A 24,756-nucleotide genomic window follows, 5' to 3' on the forward strand; every position below is an offset into this window, starting at 1 on the left:
CTGATCGCATCTCCATAAATACCACACACACACACACACACACACACACACACACACACACACACACACAACCCCTCCCCAGAGAAGACTAAAGATACAATCCACAGTTTCTCTGACCAGCCATATTTGCGGTATATTTACATTTGTTCCATAAGAATTTGTACATGGAAACCTCTTTTTTTTTGCTTTCTTCACGCATCATAACTCTAAATGAAGGGCTGTTGTACCGCAGTGGCTGCCAACATCACAATGTAAACAAATGTTTTACAGACCCACCAAACATATAAAAACTCATGATTAGCTGCTGTCATCATCTCAACAGCTTCAACAGCATTTATTGTAATTATGGGTAGGTTATATAGATGTAGCGTAGAATCTGCTGATGGAAAATAATCTCTTAGAAACTTGCCAGTGTGTCAACAGTCTGGTTTACCCTGAAAGCAGAATCATCAGTGCTTGAACTGCTCTTCTTCATCACCGATAAGGTCAGTCTGTGAAACGACTCTATGAATCACAGTTCCTTTCTTGTGATGGTGAACTGTTGACAGAGATGAGAGCTGATATGAGATCATGCTGGCAGACTGGATTCAATGGAAACTTCCAAAACCCTTTGATGTAACAGTTGGCAAACCTGCTGAGATCTTCTTCTTCTTCTCCTACACAGCCTGTAAACAAACCTTCTCTATTTTCAGACCTTACACTTACTGTTTACCCACCTTGTTATCTACAGAGTGGAGCTTTCCAACCTTTATAGGCTAACATGAATCTTTATGATATAAATTCAGAGTATACATGATACTAAGATGATAGTAAGATAGTAAGAAGTATCAAACTGATATATTGTTACTCTCGGGTGAAAACCTTGTATTTCCACAATGTCAATTTTTCAGGAACTAAGAAAAACAGCCTTGTTTTTAGCTCGATGTCAATGCATTTTTGAGCTTATTCAGTGTTTTGAAAAGGTTTATAAGCCCAACAAAGCGCATACAGGAGTGAAAACATGAAAATCACCAAATTTGGAGTTATAAAGTTTTCACATGACAATATGTAACATGTAGATGGAGTCTTTAAAGGGAAACAAAGCGTAAATTAATGCTTTTCTGAAAATAAAATATTTTGGTTAAGTAAGGTTATAGTTTACCAACCTTTTTATTACCACTGCATCACTGACCATAAGGATATGTTATCTTTCTAGAATGATGCAACAAATATCTTACTAGAATATCTTAAAAACAACATGATAATAACGATAATAATAATATAGTTTATTCATGATACGCTTTTCATTAGAAGCAAATCTCAAATTGTGACTAAACGCAATTAAATCGCAGAAAAAATGAATAAGAAGGCTGTTCACAGAAACTTTAATAGAGGTGTGAGATGCCTTCAGGTAATTAATAACCCTTACGTCAACACAGGAGTAAACTGAAATTGAATCATGATACAGAGCTATGAAGGCGTATTTTAAGTTTACAGATGAGTTACGTCTTTAAATCTTATACTTCAAGTGTTAGTTAATAACTGTGACAGTTGAGTACAAAAGCACATTTTTACATTTATACTCCAAATATCAAGCCATGTCAATTTATTGATGAAGTGCTTTTAACAAACAGGTTTGTCGCAAAGTGTTTTACAGAGAACAAAGGGTATAAATATGGAAAGAAAATGAGACACATTGCAAAATTTAAGGGTAGAAGTTACATGTATGTAGACATGTGTGTGAGTGCATCATTCTGCGTGTGTGTGTGTGTGTGTGTGTGTGTGCATGTGAATGGATGTAAGAGCACTTGGGCAGCAGCAGCAGCAGCAGTAGCAGCAGCAGGCCGACCCACCGCACATCACACACGTTACACACACACACACACACATCACACATGTTACACACACACACACACATCACACACGTTACACACACACACACACATCACACACGTTACACACACACACATCACACACGTGAAGACCCGCTGCCACAGCTTGTTATCTGGAGCGACTCCACAGCCGCAGATTCACACTCAAATCCACTCAAACCCCTCCCGCCCCACCCCTTGTCGCTCCGGCTTCTCCGTCCCCGTCCCGTAACTCTTCGGCGGCGGCGGCGGCGGCTCCTCCGGCCCGACCGAGCCGAATGAAGACGAGCTCTGCGGTTTGTGACGCGTGGGAGACATCTTGGCTTCTCCCCTGAAACAACTATTAATAACAGCCAGCGGTAACGTGGTTGCTACCGGTCCGCTGCCAGGATTCCCTCTGCCTGAGTCACAGGCCGCTTTCATCCAGACCTCCAGCCTCGGGGAACTTTGGCCCCGTTCGGATTCCTCTCCTCAGGACCCCCCCGGGGGCTCCAAGGTTATTACCCCCACCTCCCCACCTCCCCCCCTCTGTTTTCCCGCCTGCTCAGCTGTCGATTTCATCATCGTTTGTTTGTTGTGCTCAAAAACATCTAGAATATATTGAAATTGTGGTTCATTTTTTTACATTTTGGCTGCTAAATTCTTCATACACAAACAAAAATCCCTGATGTAATGGTTTTTCTGTCATGTTGTATCTTTTGGACATCAATAAATAAAAATCTAGAACTTATACGAAGCTAATTAGCATAGTGACACTTTCAGCATCATGTTCAGCTTTGTGTGCGTTTGTTTGTTTTCGGTGGATCGAAGCCGTTTGTCGCTCTGCAGCAGATTCAGCCGGAGCTTCACACAGCGGCTGACGGGGTGTGATAGGTGACTGTGGGTTATAATGGAGAATTATGATTGTGCATTATATCGTTTTTTAGCCGAAAAGCTTGGCAGCTGATTGGTTGGACCACACTGGATTGGTTGGACCACACTGGAAATAAGCCTGAGGGATTTACTGAGTCATCCTTGACTTTTGGAGTCATGATATTCTGTGTTTTACATGCTGTTCTCTGCTTTTACATGACTGATTGATTGATATTTAAACTACAGTATACCCACAAGCATACCACATTATAAGTATCAGCAGTGTGACTTATTTCCATTGTGGCCGTTCCTCTTCTTTTAGCATGGGAGTAAAGGAAATAAGTTCCTGAGCTTTACTGTGTTATCCTGACCCTTTTCTCTTCTTTAATTACTGTATATCTTCTGTCTGAAGAACTGTATGTGTGTTATTAATTGAAATTTGACAAACTGAAGAAAGCTAACACCAATGTGTTCAAACCGTTTTTGGGACTTCGATAGGTGCGTGAAACCAATAAAAATCACAAAAGGTAAAAAGAGAGAGAGAGGGGTCTGCACACAAAACAGTGCAAATGCAAATATGTCTTCTTGTGCTCTTTAATGCATTTAGGCACAGCCAGGAGAAAATTACACAAATGTTTCTTCAGTGGGTGAAGTCAATCAATCAATCAATCAATCAATCAATCAGTATAGCATATAGAATAGGGAGTAAAAAGTACAGTGGCTCTTTTGGGTTACGGGGCAAAGTGAAAGTTGCGGGGAGATTACTTTCCAAATCCACAATCTATGTATATACAGCTTATCATTACTGACATTAATACACAACAGTGATTCAAACAGTGATTTATTGTGTTTAGGTTTCAATAAAACACAGAACTGAATCGTGTATTTGTGAGTTTTAGTCCAGTTAAAGTCCTTTATGTTACACCCTCACTCCTTTCTTATTCCCTCTTTTCTGCCACATCTTATATTGATTTTTTGTTGTGATAACTCATCGATCCCCAGAGGAGAAACCCTCTGTTTGGCTCCTCCGGGGGGTCAGAGGTCAGGGTCGGATACAGAGCAGCGTCTCTGAAGCCGGTATAGGCTCCAGTGTTTTGCTCAGGGACACTTCAGCAGCGTGGAACACATTTCCCGTCCGATAAAGCCGAGAGGCCGTAAAAGTAATAAAAGATAATATCCAACATTCATGAAAACAACAGAAATGGCCTAACAGCCATAAAACGTTCTGTCCAAAACTCAATTCTACAGCGATTTGTCACTGAAGAACGGAGGTAATGATGCTCCTAATGCTGTAATGCCTTCCCATGAGGCCTCATTACAGCGGCTCGGACACTTCTGGCCACACACACACACACACACACACACACAAAGACAAAAAGACTCACCCACACACAAAGACACACATGCACACACAGACACACACACTCTGTAACTCTGGAAACAAGCTGGCATCATGAAGCGCTTCGCCTTTTGACTGTTAAACGTCCTTCCTAGTCTTTAAAGCTACAATATCATGTGATTTCACTGATTTTTCACTTCAAATAAAGGATCCCATGCTCCTCTGTGGGTTGAGAAAATTTTCCGATCGCTTGGGCTCGTTAAACTCTTTCAAAACCTGTTGGATAAAGTCAAAAATGTGTTGTCATCAAGCTAAAAATAAGGCGGTTTTAGTTCCTGAAAATGACATTTTGGAGATAGAAAGTTTTCATCCAACAGCGATGACATGCAACTTTTCTCCTTGAGACAGGAAGTGTATTGTTAGCCCCGCCCTCCTTCCCCTGAGTTGGGTCAAGTCCCCGCCCCAATACCTGTCAGTCATCTTGATGATGTCATCACTCCTGACACAGATGTTCACCGTGTTTCTGAACATTTCGCTTCGCTCTTCTTTCTTTTCTTCCTGCTTTCCTCCATTGTTGTTGTTGTTGTTGTTGTTGTGACTTCCTGCTCATGCAGCCGCTCGCCTCACCTTGATAGACACGACCGGCTCACCGCTGGCCCCGCCCACAAGACACGCCCACAGGGAATGGTTTACGCCCCAAAACATCCCAACGTCACTGAAAAGACAATTTCAGGAAATGTGGGATTTAGTCCTGAACACACAGACTGAGAATGAATATGTCTATTTATTTATTGTTATTTTAATGTCAAAAATGTTGCCAACTGCAACTTTAATTATGACTTTATAAACTTTATAACTTTATAAACTCAACAGGCCTACACTTTATCAGACCAGGGTCCAATAGTATTTCAAAATTCTATTCTATTCTATTCTGTTCTATTCTTAGTGCTTGTTTTTATCTGCTTGGAGGACCAGATGGGTGGAGCCTTTTGTCTTGAAATATATTTGAATACATTTCAATACATTTGTGTGTCTAGTTTGGGGAAACCCACATTTGCCCCAAACATATTAACTCAACATACAGAATGCTGTTTCATTAGCTATGTTTTGTTGAAAAGTTACAGTAATATGTGTGGTTCCAAACTAGATATGTAGATGAGTTGAAAATGACACATCATTAAGTTCTAAGGGTTAATAATGTAGTGCAGAAATTCATTTGACTTTTCAAACAAAACATGCCTCTGTTTTACAAGGACATTCATACCAAGGTTATTATCGTTAACGAAAACTAACGAAATAACGAAAACTAGGTGTGAAAAAACATTTTCGTTAACTGAAATAAAAATAAAAACGAGGCTTTACAAAAAAACGATAACTAACTGAAACTGTATTGTGTGTTTACAAAACTAAAATAAACTAAAATTATAGAGAAAATGTCTTTAGTTTTCGTCTTTGTCAATTTATTTCATACATAAGGCTAGTATTTTGGGTGGATATGAAATCTATCTTCCAATTTTTTTTTTTTTCAATTTTTTTTGACCTTTTTGAATCTCGCCCCTGACAAATACCCCATATTACAAAAAAAGACTAAAACTAACACTGAAACTAATAAAAACTAAACTAAAACTAAGCATTTTCAAAAAATAAAAACTAAACTAAACCAGCAAACCCGCTTTAAAAACTAATTAAAACTAAACTGAAATTGAAAACAAAAAGTCAAAACGAAATAAAAATAAAAACTAATGAAAAATGCAAAACTATAATAACCTTGATTCCTACTGTCATATTAGGATTGGCCGAAGTCTGATTTCTGGGACTGATATTTCCTTTTTGTTTAAATTTCCATCCATTTTGTCCCAACCACACAGGTGAAAATGCGATCCAGGAGCTGCACCACGGAGGGTCCGGACGACGGACACATCCAGCCGGCTAAAGGCTTCATCAAGGAGGAAGAGGAGAACGCGCCGGAGCTGACGAAGAGGAAGATGAAGGTCCAGCGGGAGGAGAAGGAGGGGAAGACGGCGAAGAAACCGCAGAAAGCCGCAGAGAGCAGGAAGGCCGGACTGGATCTGTCCAAGACCGACCTGCTGCAGCTGCTGGGAGTCATGGAGGGAGAGGTCCAGGTACCAGAGGCACTTTAAAGAGGCATTTAGTAATCTATCACTCATATTGATCTCTATTGGTGACCAGGAGGGATCGCAACAACATGAACAGATCTCTGGAGCAGCATCCCCACCCCTCTCCCCTTCAGTTATGGCGGCCTGTAATTAACAAAACTATATAAAGTCACATTTTTGCAAGAGAGATAGAGATAGAGCAGAGATCCAACAGAAATATCTAATGAAGAGGGAATATGTCACCATGCTAAATACTGTTTTAGTACTTCTTGAAAAAAAGAATAAGACTGTTTTAGTACTGCTTTGTCATTTGTGTTTCTGGCTTGAGAACGAGGCTTTTTACAGTCTGATCTCCTGAAATGAGCACGATGTTTTAAAATGCAAATATGAGCTCCATGCATGAGAAGCAAGAGAAATACGTAAGCATCCGCCTTCAGCTCCAACAACCAGGGTTCGATCCCCGGCTCATACCGAGAACATTTCTACTCTCAAGTTTTCATTTTTAGCTAAAGTATTTCTTATTCAGCCATGACCAAAGCCTTTCACTGAGCTTAACCAAGTTGTTTTAGTTGCCCAAACTGAACCGTTAGCTAACTTTTTCACGTGACAAACACATGAAAATGCTGTATCCAGTTCCTGTTATTGTCACATAATCCAGTTTGTGGTGGAGGAACATACCGTAATCTTCACATTATTTGTGTCCACAACATGTAATCTGTGTTTCTAACTTCATGCTCATTTCATTACATTTTATAAGACTGTTGTTTTAGCTTTGAAAAAGGCAACAAAAGTAGTTGAAATGTGTCGTGAAACCGATCAGTTGCTTGTAGTTGGAAGAGTCTTCAGATTGCATCGGATGGGGAGTTTTTGTTCCAAAACAGAGTCCAGGCCAAGTGAGTTTTGAAAGCCAGAAATCTCAGCACCTGATGAAGTAATCACTGAGTCACTGGTACTGATCAATAATCACATCAATAACCCCTATGGTCATTTTGTGCTATGGGGCAGTAAAAAATCTTATCGATTGCCTCTTTAATTCACCAGCTGCGGTGTAAAAAATGTGTCCGTTCAGCACAGGAAGAGGTGGGACATTTTCGTTGTTGATGGAGACGTCCTGGGACTGCTCACTGGACGGCTTGGTTACCATGACAACAGGACAGGACAGGAGGGAGGAGGGGGTAGTGGTGGTGATGGCAGTCAGCTGATGTCATGTAGTTTCATTTCATCCATCCATGTGTTTTGTTGCCTTTTTCATTGATTTTAGGGAACACCTGCTAGCAGTCCATCCTAAACTTTTCCTTCATCAGCCGAACGTACAGAAGCTACAGTTCGTCTCGGTGGCATTAGCGCTGAGACGAATTGACATTTTCCGGGTCTGTTGATGGGTTACATTTTGAAAGTAACCTTTACCACCCTGGAAACAGAGTCCACCGTCTGATAATGATTTTCTAATGGAGGCTCATTTATAAGCCGCTGTCTGTCTCTCCTGGGAGGCAGGATGCTGCTGCCTCTCCCTCCGTTTCCATCCTGCTGATCTGTCTGGGTGTGTTGAATCCTTTCCATTAGCGTTGGGACGGACAAAGACTCAACACACAGCAACACTTCAGGAAGGAGAGGAGGAAGAGTTGCTTTTTGATTTGCTTTGGGTCATATGAGGACTTTCAAACACATCAAAATATGAAAAAATCGACTATATAGTTGAGGATCAGGATTAAAATCAGAGGTTTATTTCCATCGTGATCCTCATGATGTGAAGCTGGCAAGGCAGGTTAAAGGCAGGTTTATATATATATAGGACATTTTGTACACAAAGGCAATTCAAAGTGCTTTACACAAGGTATATAAAGACATTAGATAAGAATATACAGGAGAAGATAAATAAAAAAAACAAATAAAGAGATAATAAAGTGTATAAGAAGAGAGAATAAATAATTAAAATGCATAAAAAGAGGAAAAAGGAAAATACATGAATGAATCAACACCAAACAATATTTAACAGATAATTTAAATAGGGTTTCATGTATCTAAACTCATGTATTCTGCCACAGTGTGATGGTAACCGTTTTATAAAGCTGAAATCAAAAGAGTCAAGAGATTATTCTACAGATTCAACCCACAGTTAACAGTTAGTGATGTTTGTAATAAAGAGAGGTTTTGTCCTGTTTCCCATCTCTATGCAGGAATGTGTGTTATGGACGTTTGTGTATGTGTGTGAGAGGAGATGTCCTGCAGGCTGGCTGGAGGGAACAGCTCCCTCTGCTGGTGGGAACACAGAAGCAGCAGTTCACATGCTGTGCTGATCAGACTTACGCCATCTTGTGGTCATATTTGGTCATTATAATGTCAATGTAAAAGGAACTGATGATGGATGTAAAAATGTACACAGATGTACCGAGCAAAACCCAGAGTCCACAATTTCCTAATAATTTCCTAGAAAGGAACTGTTAATTTCTTAGGAAGTTTCCTGGAAATAACCATAAAATTATGTTCTAATTATAGAGGAAATAGAGAAAGAGTTCAATGGTAGTTGGTAAATTCCTCCAATTTCTTCTGTTGTTTCCAAGACAGAACCATTAAATGATGTAGTAGTTATATAGAAAATTAGAAATTAACTAAAATTAATTAAGAATTCAACAAATAACTGTATTATATAATTATATGAATAATGCCTTGGCTTACCAAATTGACCTCTGCCTATTATTTTTCCAATAGAAATTATTTTAGACATTGACTGTATCTTATCGATTTCACCAGACTGATGACATTTTCTATATAACTACTGACTTCCTAAGAAATTAACAGTTCCTTTGTAGGAGATTATTAGGAAATTGTGGACCCAGAAAATAAAGCATCACCAATTTTTTGTAAATGTCCTATATGTGACAAACCCCATTCATTTTAAAATAATTTCGTAGCCCAATAAATTGTGATAAAACTTAAGGGGTGTACAAACTTTTCCACGACACTGTAGATTCATGTCAGCTCAGAAAAGATGGGTAAACTGTATTCTGCAAATAAAAAAGAGTTTTTACCTGAGAGTTCAGGTGGGTTCACCCTCCTCTACCTCTCTGGGTTCGACCTGCAGCAGCAACAACATGGTGTTTCTGTGTATCTTGTGTAGTCAGGGACTCACTGCGGTGAAGACTGACCCTCCCTCTGCTCCCTGTGCCTCCAGGCCAGAGAAGACATCATCACCATGCTGAAGTCGGAGCGGACGCGTCCCGAGGCTCTGGAGGCGCACTACGCCTCCGCCGCTCCCACCAGGCCGCTCCAGGCCCTGCAGCGGGACGGCCTGCTGAGCGGCAGGACGCACACGGACGACGTGTACGAGACGCCCATGGCCGAGGTGAGAGAGATGCACAGTATACTGAAGGGTCAGACCGATGTATGGAGACAGTATTGATCTTTTAAAGCTTTTCAATATGACCAAGTTGAAATCCAGAGGTCTTCTGGAACAAGCTCTCCATCTCTGTAAGAACTGAACTGAACCAAAAACGTCAAAACTCGTCTTTCTACTCTGGCCTTTAATGAATAATGTGGACTGTTGCATGTATGTACTGTTATATATACATATGTTATTCCTTTTACTCTTTTACCTTTTCTCTCTTTTGTGAAGCACTTTGAAAGGTGCTATACAAATAAAAATCTAGGCCTTGCTTACTTACTTGCTAAATAAATATCAGCAAAGGTGGAAGCAGTAAATTACATTTACTCTCATTACTGTAACTTAGTAGCAGCAATTTAGTTCTACTTTTTTATCTTCTCACCTAAAATGATCTGACCTGTCTTGGTGAACTCCACCCATCTGGCATCCAAAGAGAGATAAAAGAAGCACTAAGATTTATTTGCAAATACTATAGTATTTTTTGGGAGGCTCAGCAGGCTAAGGCACCATGTAGCGTACTCATAATGACACAGGTTCAAGCCTCACAACCGCTGCCATGATATTCCCTTTCTCTCCCATTTTGTATTTTCTTACCTTTATTTATCCAGGGAAGAGTTTTTCTAAGCATGCTCTTGTTTTAGCCCCACTTTGCTTCATATTCATACATTCAATTACAAATATTCACATCTGAAAGCTGCTCAGAGGGCCTAAAACCACAGTCTTCTACTCCTGGCCACTGTATATACTAACTGTAAAAAGAAAAACACCGTACAATAATCCATACCCAGAAGCCATTTCACAGAAGGCAATATGCAGGAGGAGGCCAAGTTCAATGAGAGCAAATTTTGAGAAAGATATTATTTACAAAATGATGCAGGTAGTAGCTATGGCCAGCTATGGACATCTTCTCAACTTTCATTCTGGCTCTATATTTCCACTGGTTTTCAGTGTTGGTGCAGGCTGTCGCATCAATATCTCTTCAAAATCAAAATGTTTGCTGCTCAACAGGGTTTATGCACGTGGAGAGTGAAACCAGCCTCTAAAATCTTGTCGTTCTGTATACTGAACACAGCGCTTTCTACATGAAAACATGATTCACCATGCTCAGAGAGGAGACTTGTCTGCAGGGAATGGCAAAAAAAAAAAAAAAGGCCGAACAAATCTGCAATTTGCATGAAAATAGGTGAATAAAGCTCATAATTGTGCGGAAAGAGTCTCTCCTCTCTTTCTTTTGGTGCATGTCTAATGGTTGGGGATATTGTGCTCTGGTTTCACACTGTGATCTGGTCTCAGAGTGTGAGTCACAGTGAGGTCTTGTCCTGCCCCCCCTCAGCTGGACCGGCTGGAGGACAAGCAGAGGGAGACGTACCGGCGGATGCTGGAGCAGCTGCTGCTGGCGGAGAAATGCCACCGGCGCACCGTCACCGAGCTGGACAACGAGAAGAGGAAGCACGCCGACTTCATGAACAAGAGCGACGACTTCACCAATCTGCTGGAGCAGGAGAGGGAGAGGTGAGGGCCGCGTGTGTGTGTGTGTGTGTGTGTGTGTGTTAAGTCAAGTCAGGTTTATTTATGATTTATGATTTAGAAAGTGCATTACAGAAGACAAAAGACACCAAAAAAGCAGGAGACAACAAAACAGGATAATTAGAGTAAGAGATAGAAAATTATTATCCCAGATTATGGGATATGGGCCAGAGCTTGTGTGTGTGTGTGTGTGTGTGTGTGTGTGTGTGTGTGTGTGTGTGTATGAGAGAGAGAGAGAGAAACAAAGTGATGCACAGTAGTGAACAGAACAACCAAAGAATGATTTTCCCTTTTCAGGCAGTCAGGCTAATCAATCAATCAATCATCTTAAAAGAACTTGTCCATTTTTTTAGGCAGGTGGTGAGAATATAGTTTGTGTATACTTGTAACTTAGTATGTAGGCTACATACACTTCACTTATATTTTTGTACTTTGTCTTGTTTCAAGTGTACAAATCTGCTCTTTTTATGTTTATTTTGTGTTTTTAGTGTAGTTTTTAGTGTAAAATCTGCACTGTTTTCAGTACACCTTACTGCGGGCATGTATTAATAGTCAAGTCAAGTCACTATTTCACAAGAAAAATTAGAGAAAAATCTGAAAAAATAGACATGATAACAAATCATCACAAGCTGTGGATGGTGAGTTTGCCGACACTTTGCCAGGTAATCACCATCATTTAGATCTTCTGTTCTATTTTGAAAATCTAGTTAGCTGCGAAAATAATGAAAGTTTCTGGCATAATTTGTGAATTAGTAGTGTGAAAGAATTTGCAGGTCTATGATGATCTTCCTGGGTTCTGCAGTGAATAATTATTGTATAAAACACACCAGCGGTCTTCTGTCTATATCAAATGTTTATTCATGCATTCACGAATGGAGAGAAGGACGATACAAGGGTATAATATAATTCTCTAAAGGGGATGGATGGATGTTTTTGACCTGCTGAACCCTCCTGCTGTCTGAAAGAAAGAAAGTGTGAACGTGAATAAACAGACAGACAGAAAAGAAATTCAATACCAGCATGATGATTCCTCGGGGAATTTAGGAGGCTGGAATCCAGATTTCAATCTATACTCTTAGAACCTCGGACCCTCCGCATGTCCGGACAGAGCAGCTGAGATCTCCCACAGCACGGTTCATCCTGCCCCTGTCCCGGGGAAACCACGCAACTGCAAGTCTGAATGAGCTGAATTGAAAATTTACATGATTGTTTATGCGATGAGTGAGTTTCAAGACGCTTAGATCCTTGGAACCTGTTGAAAACGGTTCATATGTTTGCGAAAATGCATGCGTATAAATGACAAATTTCTTTGCAAAAAACAAACTTTTTGCAGATCCATGGCTTTCGTCCAACAGCAGCGACGTGGTGCAGACATCAGATAAGACCCGGGATAGGGGTTTTGGATGGCGGTTCTGATAGGAAGGGTAATGAGTCATGCTTTATCAAGGCATGGCAGAGAGTTTGTCAACACAGACACGGTTCACACGTAGATCCACTCGAAGACTTTAGGTTTTGAGTTGCACAAACCTTTTGGGATGTGCAGAAATACTAAAGTGAAATAGGGAGAATAGGCGCACTCGACTGGATCGGGTGCAGACTCAAAACATGAGACCAACATCTGAAATGCCTGCCAAGTGCGCACATTTTCTATAGTTTGTGTGCAGAAATACTCCCACTAAATAGTCCCAAGTCAGTCTCAAGTCTTGAGGCACAAGTCTCAAGTCAAGTTCCAAGCCTAAATGTAGATTACCAAGTCAAGTCCAAGTCAAGTCCATGTCATTAATGTCAAGTCTCAATCAGCAATCGCACACATTTTCTCCAGAAAATGCACTTTTCTAGATTTTCTTATAATATTCCTATAGTGATTTACAGTGTGATGAAGTCAACTGCGCTTGAGCCCCAAGTCAGTCTCAAGTCTTGAGGCTCAAGTCTCAAATCAAGCCCAAAGTCTAAATGTAGATTACCAAGTCAAGTCCAAGTCAAGTCCATGTCATTAATGTCAAGTCTCAAGTCTAAATGTAGAACAGCAAGTCAAGTCAGAACAAATCAAGAGTCCAGTATCAATTTAATATCTTAAAGAAAACTAAATATCTAGGACTTTTCAATGCAATATGGTTTTAATAGGATAAAAACTTGGTAAGAGCATCATGAGTTTGATTTCTATAATCAGTTTCAACTTCAATAAATTCAATCATTCCATACAAATTCAGAAAACAGAATTTAAATTCAGTCGTCCGCTGGAACAAATCTCATCACTTTCAATCTAAGTCATTTACACAAACACAAGATCTCAAGTCAAGACTTTAGAAACCTTTTCAAGTCATCAAAGTACAAGTCAGAGTCAAGTCCCAAGTCACCAGAACCCAAGTCAAGTCAAGTCTCAAGTCTTCTCTTCATGCATCAAGTCAAGTCTCAAGCAATTAAAACTGTGACTCGAGTCCAAGTCATGTGACTCGAGTCCCCACCTCTGATATTTGCAAATACTTTACATGGACATTTTTACCCAATTTAGGTGCCAGAGTGCCAGAAAGAGTGACCAATCACAAGAAAGTGGCGGTGTTTACCTGACGCTTACTGAACCATCCTGATGCACTAAATGTGAGATTTTGCATTTCCCATTTCACCTGTGAATTTTCTCTTTCACATGTGAAATTAAGTTTTCAAATGAGAAACAAATATTGTCAGATGTAATCGCAGGTGGAAACGTGAAAAAAACACTTTGCACCGATGAACTGAAAATTTGCCATCTGGAGTCAAAACTGAGCAGCAACTGAAGTGCAGCTTTCAAATATGTCTAAATATGTCTATACCTAGTAGAGTATTTCAGCATGGCATTCTTGTTGGCAATATTTCTTATACAGCAGATGAAAATGTCTGCGCCCCCCCGCCGGCTCTCAGCTCGGTCTGATAACACATTCCTCCCGGCTGCGGTCAGCCTGCAGATTCGCAGCAGGTGATATCATGAACGGGACGGTCCTGAGCACAAGGGGGATGATGTAACTCCCAAGAGAGATCAGATCAGCCTGGACGATTACAGGCTCTGTTTGCACATCAACTCTCACACAGGTTCCTCACACGCTGCAAGTGAGCGAGCGAGCGAGCGAGCGAGCGAGCGGCTGATGATATCTGTTTGGAAACTATCCTGCCGGGATCCCAACAGCTTCGCAGAGTCGCCAAAACGGGAACAGATCATCTTTCAGTGGGTGTGAACTTTATTTGGCGCTCTTTTCCCCCCCATTACTTTTCCCTCTCTTTCCCTGATGAAATGAGTGAGTATCTACATTTTTAAATATTTAATAAAACGTTACGTTCTATAAACCGTTTTCATAATCTGATCAGTTCTGACAACAGGCGACCAAACAACTACTTCGTAATTAGCTTCTCTTTGTCCATTGTCTAGCAGTAGAGTAGAAAAACAGATTTGTTTCAAAGGTCGTAAACACAGAAGTTTAAGTCCAGTTTTACACCAATGGCCACGCTCTCAATGTCGACGCCTTCATCAAAACGACTAGCTTCTATTTACTTTTTCACAGAGGTGGGAACTCGAGTCACATGACTTGGACTCGAGTCACAGTTTTAATTGCTTGAGACTTGACTTGATGCATGAAGAGAAGACTTGAGACTTGACTTGAAAAGGTTTCTAAAGTCTTGACTTGAGATCTTGTGTTTGTGTAAATGACTCAGATTGAAAGTGATGAGATTTGTTCCAGCAGACGACTGTATGTCAGGAAAAGGGACAAACCTGCTCTACAAGTCAATGCAACCACGCCCTCCCAGTAGTAAAATGACGTGTAAAAATCTAGTTAAAAGTACTTAAAAGTAGCTCATTTAAAAAGTTAAAAGTTACTGTGTTTACAAAAGAAGAACATATGTCACATATGATGATACATATGGACAAACGGAGTTCAAACGAGATTATTTTAATTAAGGAAAAATTACAAAATAAAGCATTAACAAAGTAAAGCAGTGAATCACCACAATTCATTCAACGGCCAGTTTCTGATGCAATGCAAACGGAGAACCTGCAAAATTTGTACCTTGTAATAGATGTAGTTTAAAATGTTGTGCAGTGCAATGCTTCAGTCAAAACATACTTAAGTAAAAGTATAATTACTGATTGCAAAAAACGCTCAAACAGTACAAGTACACAAGATTCAAGAAAGCTACTCAATTACAGTAACAAAAGTAATTGTAATTTGTTACTTGTATTTTTCTTTTCTTTTTTAAAGGAAATCAAAGAGTCCATCCTTTTGGCATTTTTCCTTTATTAACAAAAGGAAAGTTGAGAGGAAAACAGAGTAGGGAAGGTTCTGGCAGGATTTAGTGCCACATTTTTAACATTTTTAGCTGTTTGGCTCATACTTTTATCCAGAGCGACTTACAGTAAGGACACACGACTGTGGCGAGGATCAAATCTGCGTCTTTGTGGTTACGGGACGGCCGCTCCAACCGCCGGGCCACCCTGCCACCCCGGTCCCTGTCTGCTGAGGGGCTCGAACCAATAAAACCACGTCTGGCCTCGCAGAAATATAGGTTTGATTCCCTGTAATTTCACAGCGGTGGACAATTCTGATTCATGTGAAAAATGCAGACGAAAAAAATCCCCTTTTTACAGTCAACAGTCAACAACAAATGTGCATTCTTGGTGTCAAAACGCTCTTGTTGACTCATCTGTTGGGAAAGTAAAAACAGGATGATAATTATTGTGACTATAATTAGCTGGACATCAGCCTCTCCTGGTCTAATGTGTTTGCTCGGGGCTCGGCTCGGCTTTACGAGTGTTTTGGGCTTTCTCTGCTCTCGCTGACGGGCTTCTGTCAGCAGACAGGCTGTGAATAGAGCTGAGGACAGGCAGACGCTCTGCAGGAGCATCATCTGCTAATGGGGTCATGATAACAGATGGACAGGAGGAAAAAGATAAGATATATGTTGGAGGAATTATTTAGAATTATTACTGTATATATTTGCGATTTAAAGCCGCACTAGGCTAGAATTTTATTTAAAAATACACCTGTCTTAGCAGTCTAAATCACAAATTTGAGGCTGCAGCAGTGAACAGCATCCCATCCTCTTCTAATTGAGACGCTGTATATTCGTTAAATTTGGATAAATTAAATTCTGGTCAGTTGTGAAATCCAAATTTAGATCTTCTCCTCTCTCGTCTCTTTCGTTTCTTTGGTATAAAGCATCACAGATCGGTAAATATGAGCGAGCTGTGTGACGTTTACTGACCTCACTGCACAGGATTTCTGGGTATTGAAGTTCAGATTTTTCAACAGGTACCTATTGTGCAAACTTAGTGCAGCTTTAAAGTCACAATGGAACAGGATTTTGAGAGCAGATTGCCATTTTTATGTCGCCTCCACAAAAATACAAGAAAGTCTTTTTTTTTGTCATTTTTTCGGCATAAATTGTCAAACAGGTGTATGGTATGGTAGTTAGAATGAGCTAAAAAGGCGAAAAAGGTTTTTTCATTTTTCTTTTCTCTCTGACTTTAAACACTATGCATTTCCATGTGAAAACCAGGATAATTGTTCCTAGAGAGAAATTATATGGCACTTAAAAGTTGAAGATTTCTGGTTGCAGAAATGAGACAAAGTTGATAAAACATCAAAGTAATTTTGAATATTGTTGTGCCTGCAGAAACTGTGTTGATGTAATGGTAAATACAGCAGGAGTGGATGATATGTACACTGTGTGGGTCAGCCTGGATGTTGTTACCCAGGAGTGTCTGGGCCCTGAATGAAGGACAGCCAGATTGTCTGAAGGCCAGTGTTTTCCCTCATGATGCGCGCTTTATAATTCCTCTGACAGATGACATCATCCATGCTGGCATTTGCATTATTCCTGCTCTTTCAAGACCAGAAATGTTATGGCTGAGAAGAGGAGTGTGTAAGAGACGGCCTTTACATTTACAGTGCAGGTATTTAGCTGGAGCTTTTATCCAGAGTGAATTGTGAAACGGTAGCATGGGCTTATATTCCTAGATCTAAAACATTATAAGAAGTGCAAGGATCAAAGCCGCAGCAGTCAGACAATAGATGAAAGAAATATTCCTGTATCCTTTTGTGTATTTAGGTAGAATAATGCAGAGCAGTGAGAGAGAGATACTGTATCTGTAAGCTGTCTGCACCAGTCATACTTGGCTTGTTTAACAGTCTGAGCTATGCAAACCGCAAGCCTCCTCTGCTCTGTCTGAGGCCATGATCTCACACACAACACACACACACACACACACACACACACTATTCTGTCGTTATGTAGAATTTATATCCATGTCGTTCCCCTTTGCACGATACATGGGGATTATAATGAGAATGGCTGTGCAAGTCTGGCATTGTCCTCTCCAAAACAAAACTCTCCCCTTGCATTGTTGCCCCGTTCCTATGGAAACGCTGCCCAGTCGCAAGACAGACAGGGGGACAATTAGGTCAGACATGGAGCAACGTTTTTGGGAGAGGATAAGAAACACAACAAACGGGAATGTTTAGACATAAAAGTGGCTTAACATGTGATTTCATACCCGCTGAAACTCTCCCAGCGGCTGCCCAATCCTGCCTCCGCCCCTGAGAGAGAGCAAAATAGGGGAAAAGCAGGGGAAGAGATTGCTAAAAGCCTCCCCCCCCCCCCCTGGCTCCAACCCCTCCTCCTCAGTGTCCAAACAAGGGCAGCGCCATTCTGCACCATATATGGGCCGGGTGACATCACCAGCCAGCGGAGCAGCGCTCTTTTACACAACACGCACCTTTCATTGTCCGTTGATGACATGTTAGGAATGTGATGGCTAATTCCCCGCGGAGTCGGGGCCCCTCCCTCGCTCTCTGACCCCGTGAGACTCCCAGCAGCAGTCCGGCTCCTGCTCAGACCCAAAAACTCTCTTTAGATATGGACCGACCTGCCCTGCATCCCAACTCGTGGGTAAGTTTAGTAGAGTTTCGGGGGAGAGCTGTGGGAACTTTTTTTTTTTTCTTGTGAGAGAGTGCAATCTGGCTGCAATCATGTATTTTTTTGTAGATTGACTTATGGTGACTTTGTGTAGAAATTGGAGATTTGTTTGTAATACAAAGAGCTGTTTATGCATTCGGGTGTCTGATGTGATTGTGCATGCTCCATATGAAAAGAGATCTGTTGCAGAGTCTCTCTGAGCTGCTGCACAGAGACACACACAGACTCCCGCAGAGATTAGTTACACATCTACCAAAAAGCACATTAACTCAGGCAGGTTTATTTCTCAGATCTTGGTTGGCAGCTCTGCACCGCCTCTGATTTTGTTTTAACTTGTTTGTGTCTCATGCAAAGCTAAATCGTCAGTATTAATTTAACTCTAGGAGTGAAGAAATCAACAGTCTGTCAGTGTTTATATGAGTCTGCACCCATCAGACATAATTTAACACTTCTGAACAGCTGCCCAGAGCCATATCAGCTCTGCGAGTGGACAAACAATTTTGCAATCAACACTTGTCAGCTCAAAATAATTGCCACTGAAAAATCAAGGCTGGAAAATTTGCTATGTGTGGTACTTTACTCAGTGTAACCGGTACAGTAGGCACACACCAGTGTTTCCCCCAGAATTTTACTCTTGGCAGGGTGGAAAATTCTCTGAAATAGCATTTTAAGATTATTTTTGGGGCTTTTTTTTTGCCTTTATTAGAGAGTTGAAAGTGATGAGAGAAAGACTGGAGTAGAGAGAGAGAGAGAGAGAGATGACATGCAACAAAGGTCCTGGGCCGGATTCAAACCCAGGACATCCCATGAATCAGCATTTTGAACCACTGGACACTAAAACTCTCAACTGAAACCCAAACAAATGAAATTCGTTTAGGTGGGAAATTTGTTTAGCAGCTTCTTAAGGCAGGCTGACCCTCCTCACCTATTCAAAAGGTAGGGGAAACTCTGGTATTGGCTGGGTAAGTCACAGCAGAAACAAATAAAACCCACAGCTAGTAACTCCATGCACCTGTGTACTAATGGAGTTCCTGACCTGCAGCTGTTATTCTTTCCTACCGCACTACGCTCACTGCACTAGACAGGCCGGGGTAAGCTCTGTCGGAGGGAATCACATGAGTGTCCAGGCACTAATCTGCCTATTTTTCCTTTGTTCCCTCGCTTATCATGCTGCAGCCATTTATTCTGCTTGCCTGCCTCCCCATCCAGGCTCAGGGACTAATGCTCTCATTCTGAGTCTGGTCAGGCTTCTCAGAGATGTGCGCAGTCTTTCGCTGTCTGATTCACTTACAGGAAACATGGTATACTGTAGAGTAGCCGATGGAGTGGTCATTTTAAATTGATCCTATTGGTTTACTACGTGTTTATATGTTACCACATATCATGGGAGGAGTGGTCGCACGAGCAATATCTGAAAAAAACTTTGTTAACCGAGGATACAGGGAATTTAGAGGTGATGGAGGCAAGGTGTTTAATAAGTAACTGTCTTTTAATGAGTGATTGATAATAAATAAGAACTGTTCTTTGTCAAATTTTCATCATGTTTATAACCAAATCCTTCAACAAAATGATGATGTTGGCATTGCAGTACTAAAATATACATAAAAAAATGATGTTCTGATGTTCAAAAATGATGTTTGATACAATGCTCCACTCACATTTTGTATTTCTCTCCCTCTGTTTCTCAGACTCAAAAGGCTGTTGGAGCAGGAGAAGGCCTACCAGGCTCGTAAGGACAAGGACCACAGCAAGAGGTTGGAGAAGGTCAGAGGGGAACTAGTCAGGCTCAAGTCCTTTGCCCTGATGTTGGTGGACGAGCGGCAGCTGCACATCGAGCAGATCGACCAGCAGAGCCAGAAGGTCCAGGACCTCACTCAGAAGCTGCAGGAGAGAGAGCAGCGGCTGACGTCCATCAGTGGCACCGCCAAGGAGGACGGCCAGAAGGTCCTGAAGCTGGAGGCCGAGCTGGAGCACAAAGCAGCCAAATTCGCCCAGGAGCACGAAGAGATGACCGCCAAGCTGGCAAACCAAGAGTCCCAAAGCCGCCAGCTCAGGCTGAAGCTGGCCGGCCTGTCGCACAAGCTTGAGGAGCTGGAGGAGAGCAACAAAACGTTGCAGAAATCAGAGGAGGACCTCCAAGAGCTGAGGGAGAAGATCAGCAAAGGGGAGTGCGGGAACTCCAGTCTCATGGCAGAACTGGAGAACCTGCGGAAGAGAGTGCTGGAGATGGAGGGTAAGGATGAGGAGATAACCAAGACAGAGACTCAGTGCAGGGAGCTGAGGAAGAGGCTTCAGGATGAGGAGAGCCACAGCAAGGAGCTGAGGCTGGAGGTGGACAAACTGCAGAAGAGAATGGTAGAACTGGAAAAACTGGAGGGAGCTTTCAATAGGAGCAAAACACAGTGTTCTCAGCTTCATATAAACCTGGAAAAAGAGAAATGTGTGGTGAAGGATCTGGCTGGTGAGCTGGAGACGGTGAAGAGCCGTGTGAAAGAGCTAGAGTCCTCAGAGTCTAAGTTTGAAAAGGCAGAGTTGGTCCTCAAAGACGACCTTATGAAACTGAAGTCATTCACAGTAATACTAGTGGATGAAAGAAAAAACATGGCAGAGAGACTTAAACAGGAAGAACAAAAAAGCGATGATTTAAATAAGATGTTCAAAGCTGAGCAGAGCAAAGTTATGGAGGTCACAGAGAAGCTCATTGAGGAGAGCAAAAAACTCCTCAAACTCAAATCAGAGATGGAAGTTAACGTGACAAATCTCACAAAAGAGAAAGATGATCTGAAAACTAAACTTGCAAGTGAAGAGGAAAAGTGTAGGGAGCTAAATTCCAAGGTAAGTGTGATGAAAATAAGAATGGATGGACTAGAGGAGACAGAGAGGGAATCGCTGAGAAGGCGGACCAACAAGGACACTAACAGATATCCGGACGAGGACAACAAAGTGAAAGAGCTCACGCTGGAAATTGAAAGACTGAAAAGCCGTCTCAAACAACTTGAGGTGGTAGAAGGGGATTTAATGAAGACAGAGGACGAGTATGATCTACTGGAGAAAAAGTTCAGAACAGAGCAGGACAAAGCAAATGCCCTCTCTCAGCTGTTGGAGGAGATGAAGGGTCAGATTGCCAGAAACAAAGCCATAGAGAAAGGCGAGGTAGTTTGCCCAGAGGCCGAGCTGAGAATTCGCTGCAAGATGGAGGAGAATAAAACCAGAGAGCTGCAGACGGACGTCCAAGCACTGAAGGAGAAGATCCACGAACTGATGAACAAGGAGGACCAGCTCTCCCAGCTGCAGGTGGATTACTCTGTTCTGCAGCAGCGGTTCATCGAGGAGGAAGAGAAGAAGAAGAGCATGAGCCAGGAGGTAGCCAACCTCACCAAGGAACTGGAAGCCACCAAGCGCTACAGTCGCGCTCTGAGACCCAGTATGAACGGTCGGAGGATGGTCGACGTCCCCGTCACCTCCACCGCAGTGCAGACGGATGTGGTGGCCGGTGAGCCTGCGGAGGAGGAGACGGCGGCGGGCTTCATCAGGAAGTCAGTCCTGGAGGAGAACCATTTAATGAGCAACCTAAGACAACGGGGTCTCAAGAAGCCCGCAGTGCTGGAACGCTACCCTCCAGCGGCAGCATCAGAACTCGGGCCGAGAAAATCCTGGATACCCTGGATGAAAAAGAAGGAGGCCATTACACTCGCTCAGACCGGCCCAGAGAAGACAAACCCTCGGATCAATGGGGAATCCTCACTCCAAGCATCTGAGATGACCATGTCCCAAAAGCCTGGTCAGCCGCTGCGCATTCGCGTGACCCCCGATCACGAGAACAGCACCGCCACCTTGGAGATCACCAGTCCTCGAGCTGAGGATTTCTTCTCCAGCACCACCATCATCCCAACACTTGGCCTTCAGAAACCTCGCATCACCATCGTCCCCAAGCCCACCACCGTGACGTCAAAGACCAAGGCCGGCGAGGTGACGGGCGGTCTCGATCGAGCCAAATCTCCGGTCACTATAACCACCATCTCCAGGGCCAAGTCTCCAGACAAGAGCAAAGGCTCCAGCTCCGACGGCCCTCAGTCGCCGGTGTCCATCATCACAGTCAGCACCACTCCTGTGGCCGAAGCGTCCGCCTCACCCGAGCCCCAGGAAATGGCCACAGGACGCGCTGTGTTCAAGCAAACTTTGCCCGCACCGGTCAGGAAATACAACACCAACAGTAACATTATCACAACAGAGGACAACAAGATCCACATCCACTTGGGCCCACAGTTCAAGAGGCCTTCGGACAGCTGCAGCAGTCCTACCTTGATGGTCAGGCCTCTTGGTCTGAGCTCAGAAAGCAAGGAAACCGCAACGGGAACTGTGCTCCGCTCCCCACGCCAACCCAGCGCGTCGGCGGGGAAGACGACTCCCAGCAAAATGACGAGCAGCATAACGATCACTCCCATCACCTCCGCAGCCTCCAGGCCGACACAGTCAGTGGTGAGAGCTTTGCTATGTCTAATATCCTGCATCTTTCTGCATTTGCTAGCTTTCTGTCTGAATAAGTTGTGACTCCATAAACATAGAGGCATAAGTGAAATTCTGCGCTTTCATCCGCAAACAAAAATATCTGAATGATTTCTAATCTTTTACATTGCAGTTGCTTCTGAAATGTTTCAAAATGATAGCAGGTGGTGTGTGCTCCCTAGATAGCACTCTCTCCAGGTATACAACAGTGAATATACCTTTCCCAGTATAAACCATACTAACACTGGAATGACTTGACATGCATTAGATCCCACTGTAGAGAGGCCTCTCCATGGGTCTTGTATTGACGATCACAACTTTACTGTCACCAACTGACAAATTCCCTCCTTTTAACTAAACATGGGCAAGAAATGACCAATTTGGATGTTTGATTTGTGCGCTAATAAGCACATCAAATAAATAGATAAGCAGAATCTACTTCAAATTCCCTTAAAGCGACAAATTTTTATCCTATGTCAATCAATATCCAAGATGGCCAGCCCTCATCAACCCTTACACACCGGTGTAAATGGAGTTTGTCTTTCATTTACATGCAATAACATTGATATCTACAACCGCAGATTACATAAAGAACAGTTAATTGATAACCACTGTGTTTTAGAGCTTGTTATGATTAACTATGATCCAAATCTTTCCCTGTGCTTGTGTCTTATGTTGTTTGTCGCTTTTTTTTCCCAGCCCGGTTCGGATGTGCAGTCAACTCGGGCCGCAGCCACACGAATCCCTATGTCAAAAGGTATGAAAACAGGCAGCAAGGCGGTTCTGGGTTCCGTCTCGACGATGACAAGGTTAGAGTCGCGCGCCGAGAGCCAGTCGATGAAAATCGAGCTGAGGAAGTCGACAGTGTGCAGCTCAGCCTCCACAGCGGGAGGGAAGAGCTGAGAGCTAAATACGCTGCCATGGAAACGACTCAATATGAATGCCTCATGATTGAGTGTGTAACCTATCTGCTGCCAAAAAAAAGATACAGGCGACATCACTGTATACATACACAACTGGGACTCCATCTCTGTGCTGACACATGATGTCACTTCTCATAACAGCTTAGCTGCTGCACTATTTTATCACAATCAGACACTCAGTTTGCAATTATATCTGTTTCCAAAAAAGATTTCATGTATTCACTTTCCAGGTTATTTTTCATTTTCACTTGTCTATGTTTCAGGTTGTCATGAGGCATCTCTGCATGTGAAAGCACTGCTTATTTTGAGTGATGTATTGATTAACTCCATCTCATTGATCATTGGCAGTAGCTGTAGGTTGTTGGGTTTTTTTTTAATCTCATCATTCACATTGTTCATAGCATGTGTGTTCATTTCACCACTGCTTATGGAGGTTTCCAATCACTGAAGCACTATGAATTGTTTGTGGAGGATGAATTGTCATCATTTATCAAAGACACTCATTTGTGACAGGCACCAAAATAAAAACTATTTATCTCTGAACCGATGGCATTGCTTCTTAGCATTCATTTTTCATGGTTTTGTGTGAGCTTTGTGTGACTTTATAAGCAGGTAAGTATCAACTAGGAAACCTCCATACTATTAACCCATGCTGCTGTCCTAAAGGCTGCTCACCTAAACACACAGAAACAACCATGAAAGCTACATTATCTCAGCTTACATGTTCATATAGTTTTCACTTGACGTTTCCATGGCCTGTGCAAAAAAGATATGTCATTCCATGGGCTTCTATTTAGCAAAAGACATTTGAAATGTGAAACAAAGTGAACAGACAAACAATGCTTTTGTCAAGCTTTGAGTTTGTACGTCAAAACTTCATTCACCTTGCTAACTGTAAAGCCTTTACCTTGGACAATGAACCTCAAGGTGCTGATACACAGGGGAAATTCATGCCCCAGCATCGTTGCTTTGATCACACAGAGATATCTTGTTGCCAGGAAACACTTCAAAAGATGTTTGATTCTACTTCTTGGATACCCAAAAAAATTGCCATGTGTATCACCACCATTACATAGTGAGGGTTAGAAAAGAGGAGAGTGGAAACAAGCAGAGACAGGTCATGTTTGTCTTGGTCTTGGTTCCTATAAGGATCTAGTTGCTGCAAAAGAAATCTGAATGTGACTGATGAACTCCCTAAAGACTCCCTAAAACATCAGGAAGAACGTTTTGTTGAGTTTTGCATGATATCACACCAGGATGTCAAAGGATGAACCTGTTTGAATGAATGAATGAATGAATAAATGAATGAATGAAT

At 42.1% G+C, this 24,756-nt stretch overlaps 1 protein-coding gene across 4 annotated transcripts; it reads left to right on the top strand.

The window, feature by feature from the left end:
• Positions 1-5,915: 5,915 nt before the first annotated feature.
• On the top strand, positions 5,916-23,984 carry filip1b (filamin A interacting protein 1b). Of its 4 annotated transcripts, XM_071910606.2 has the most exons (5): positions 5,916-6,164; positions 9,331-9,501; positions 10,874-11,052; positions 19,701-22,491; positions 23,218-23,984. In XM_071910606.2, exons 1-5 carry the CDS (start codon positions 5,916-5,918, stop codon positions 23,419-23,421), a joined length of 3,594 nt encoding a protein of 1,197 aa, XP_071766707.1. In that variant the 3' UTR covers positions 23,422-23,984. The 4 variants fall into 4 exon arrangements, with proteins under 4 accessions (XP_071766707.1, XP_078146058.1, XP_071766708.1 ...); XM_078289932.1 differs by lacking the exons at positions 5,916-6,164; positions 9,331-9,501; positions 10,874-11,052 and adding an exon at positions 14,201-14,336; XM_071910607.2 differs by lacking the exons at positions 5,916-6,164; positions 9,331-9,501; positions 10,874-11,052 and adding an exon at positions 17,842-17,981.
• The last annotated feature ends 772 nt before the right edge of the window (positions 23,985-24,756 follow it).

This window comes from Centroberyx gerrardi, chromosome 18 (genome assembly GCF_048128805.1).
Source record: "Centroberyx gerrardi isolate f3 chromosome 18, fCenGer3.hap1.cur.20231027, whole genome shotgun sequence".
Lineage (NCBI taxonomy): Eukaryota > Metazoa > Chordata > Actinopteri > Beryciformes > Berycidae > Centroberyx > Centroberyx gerrardi.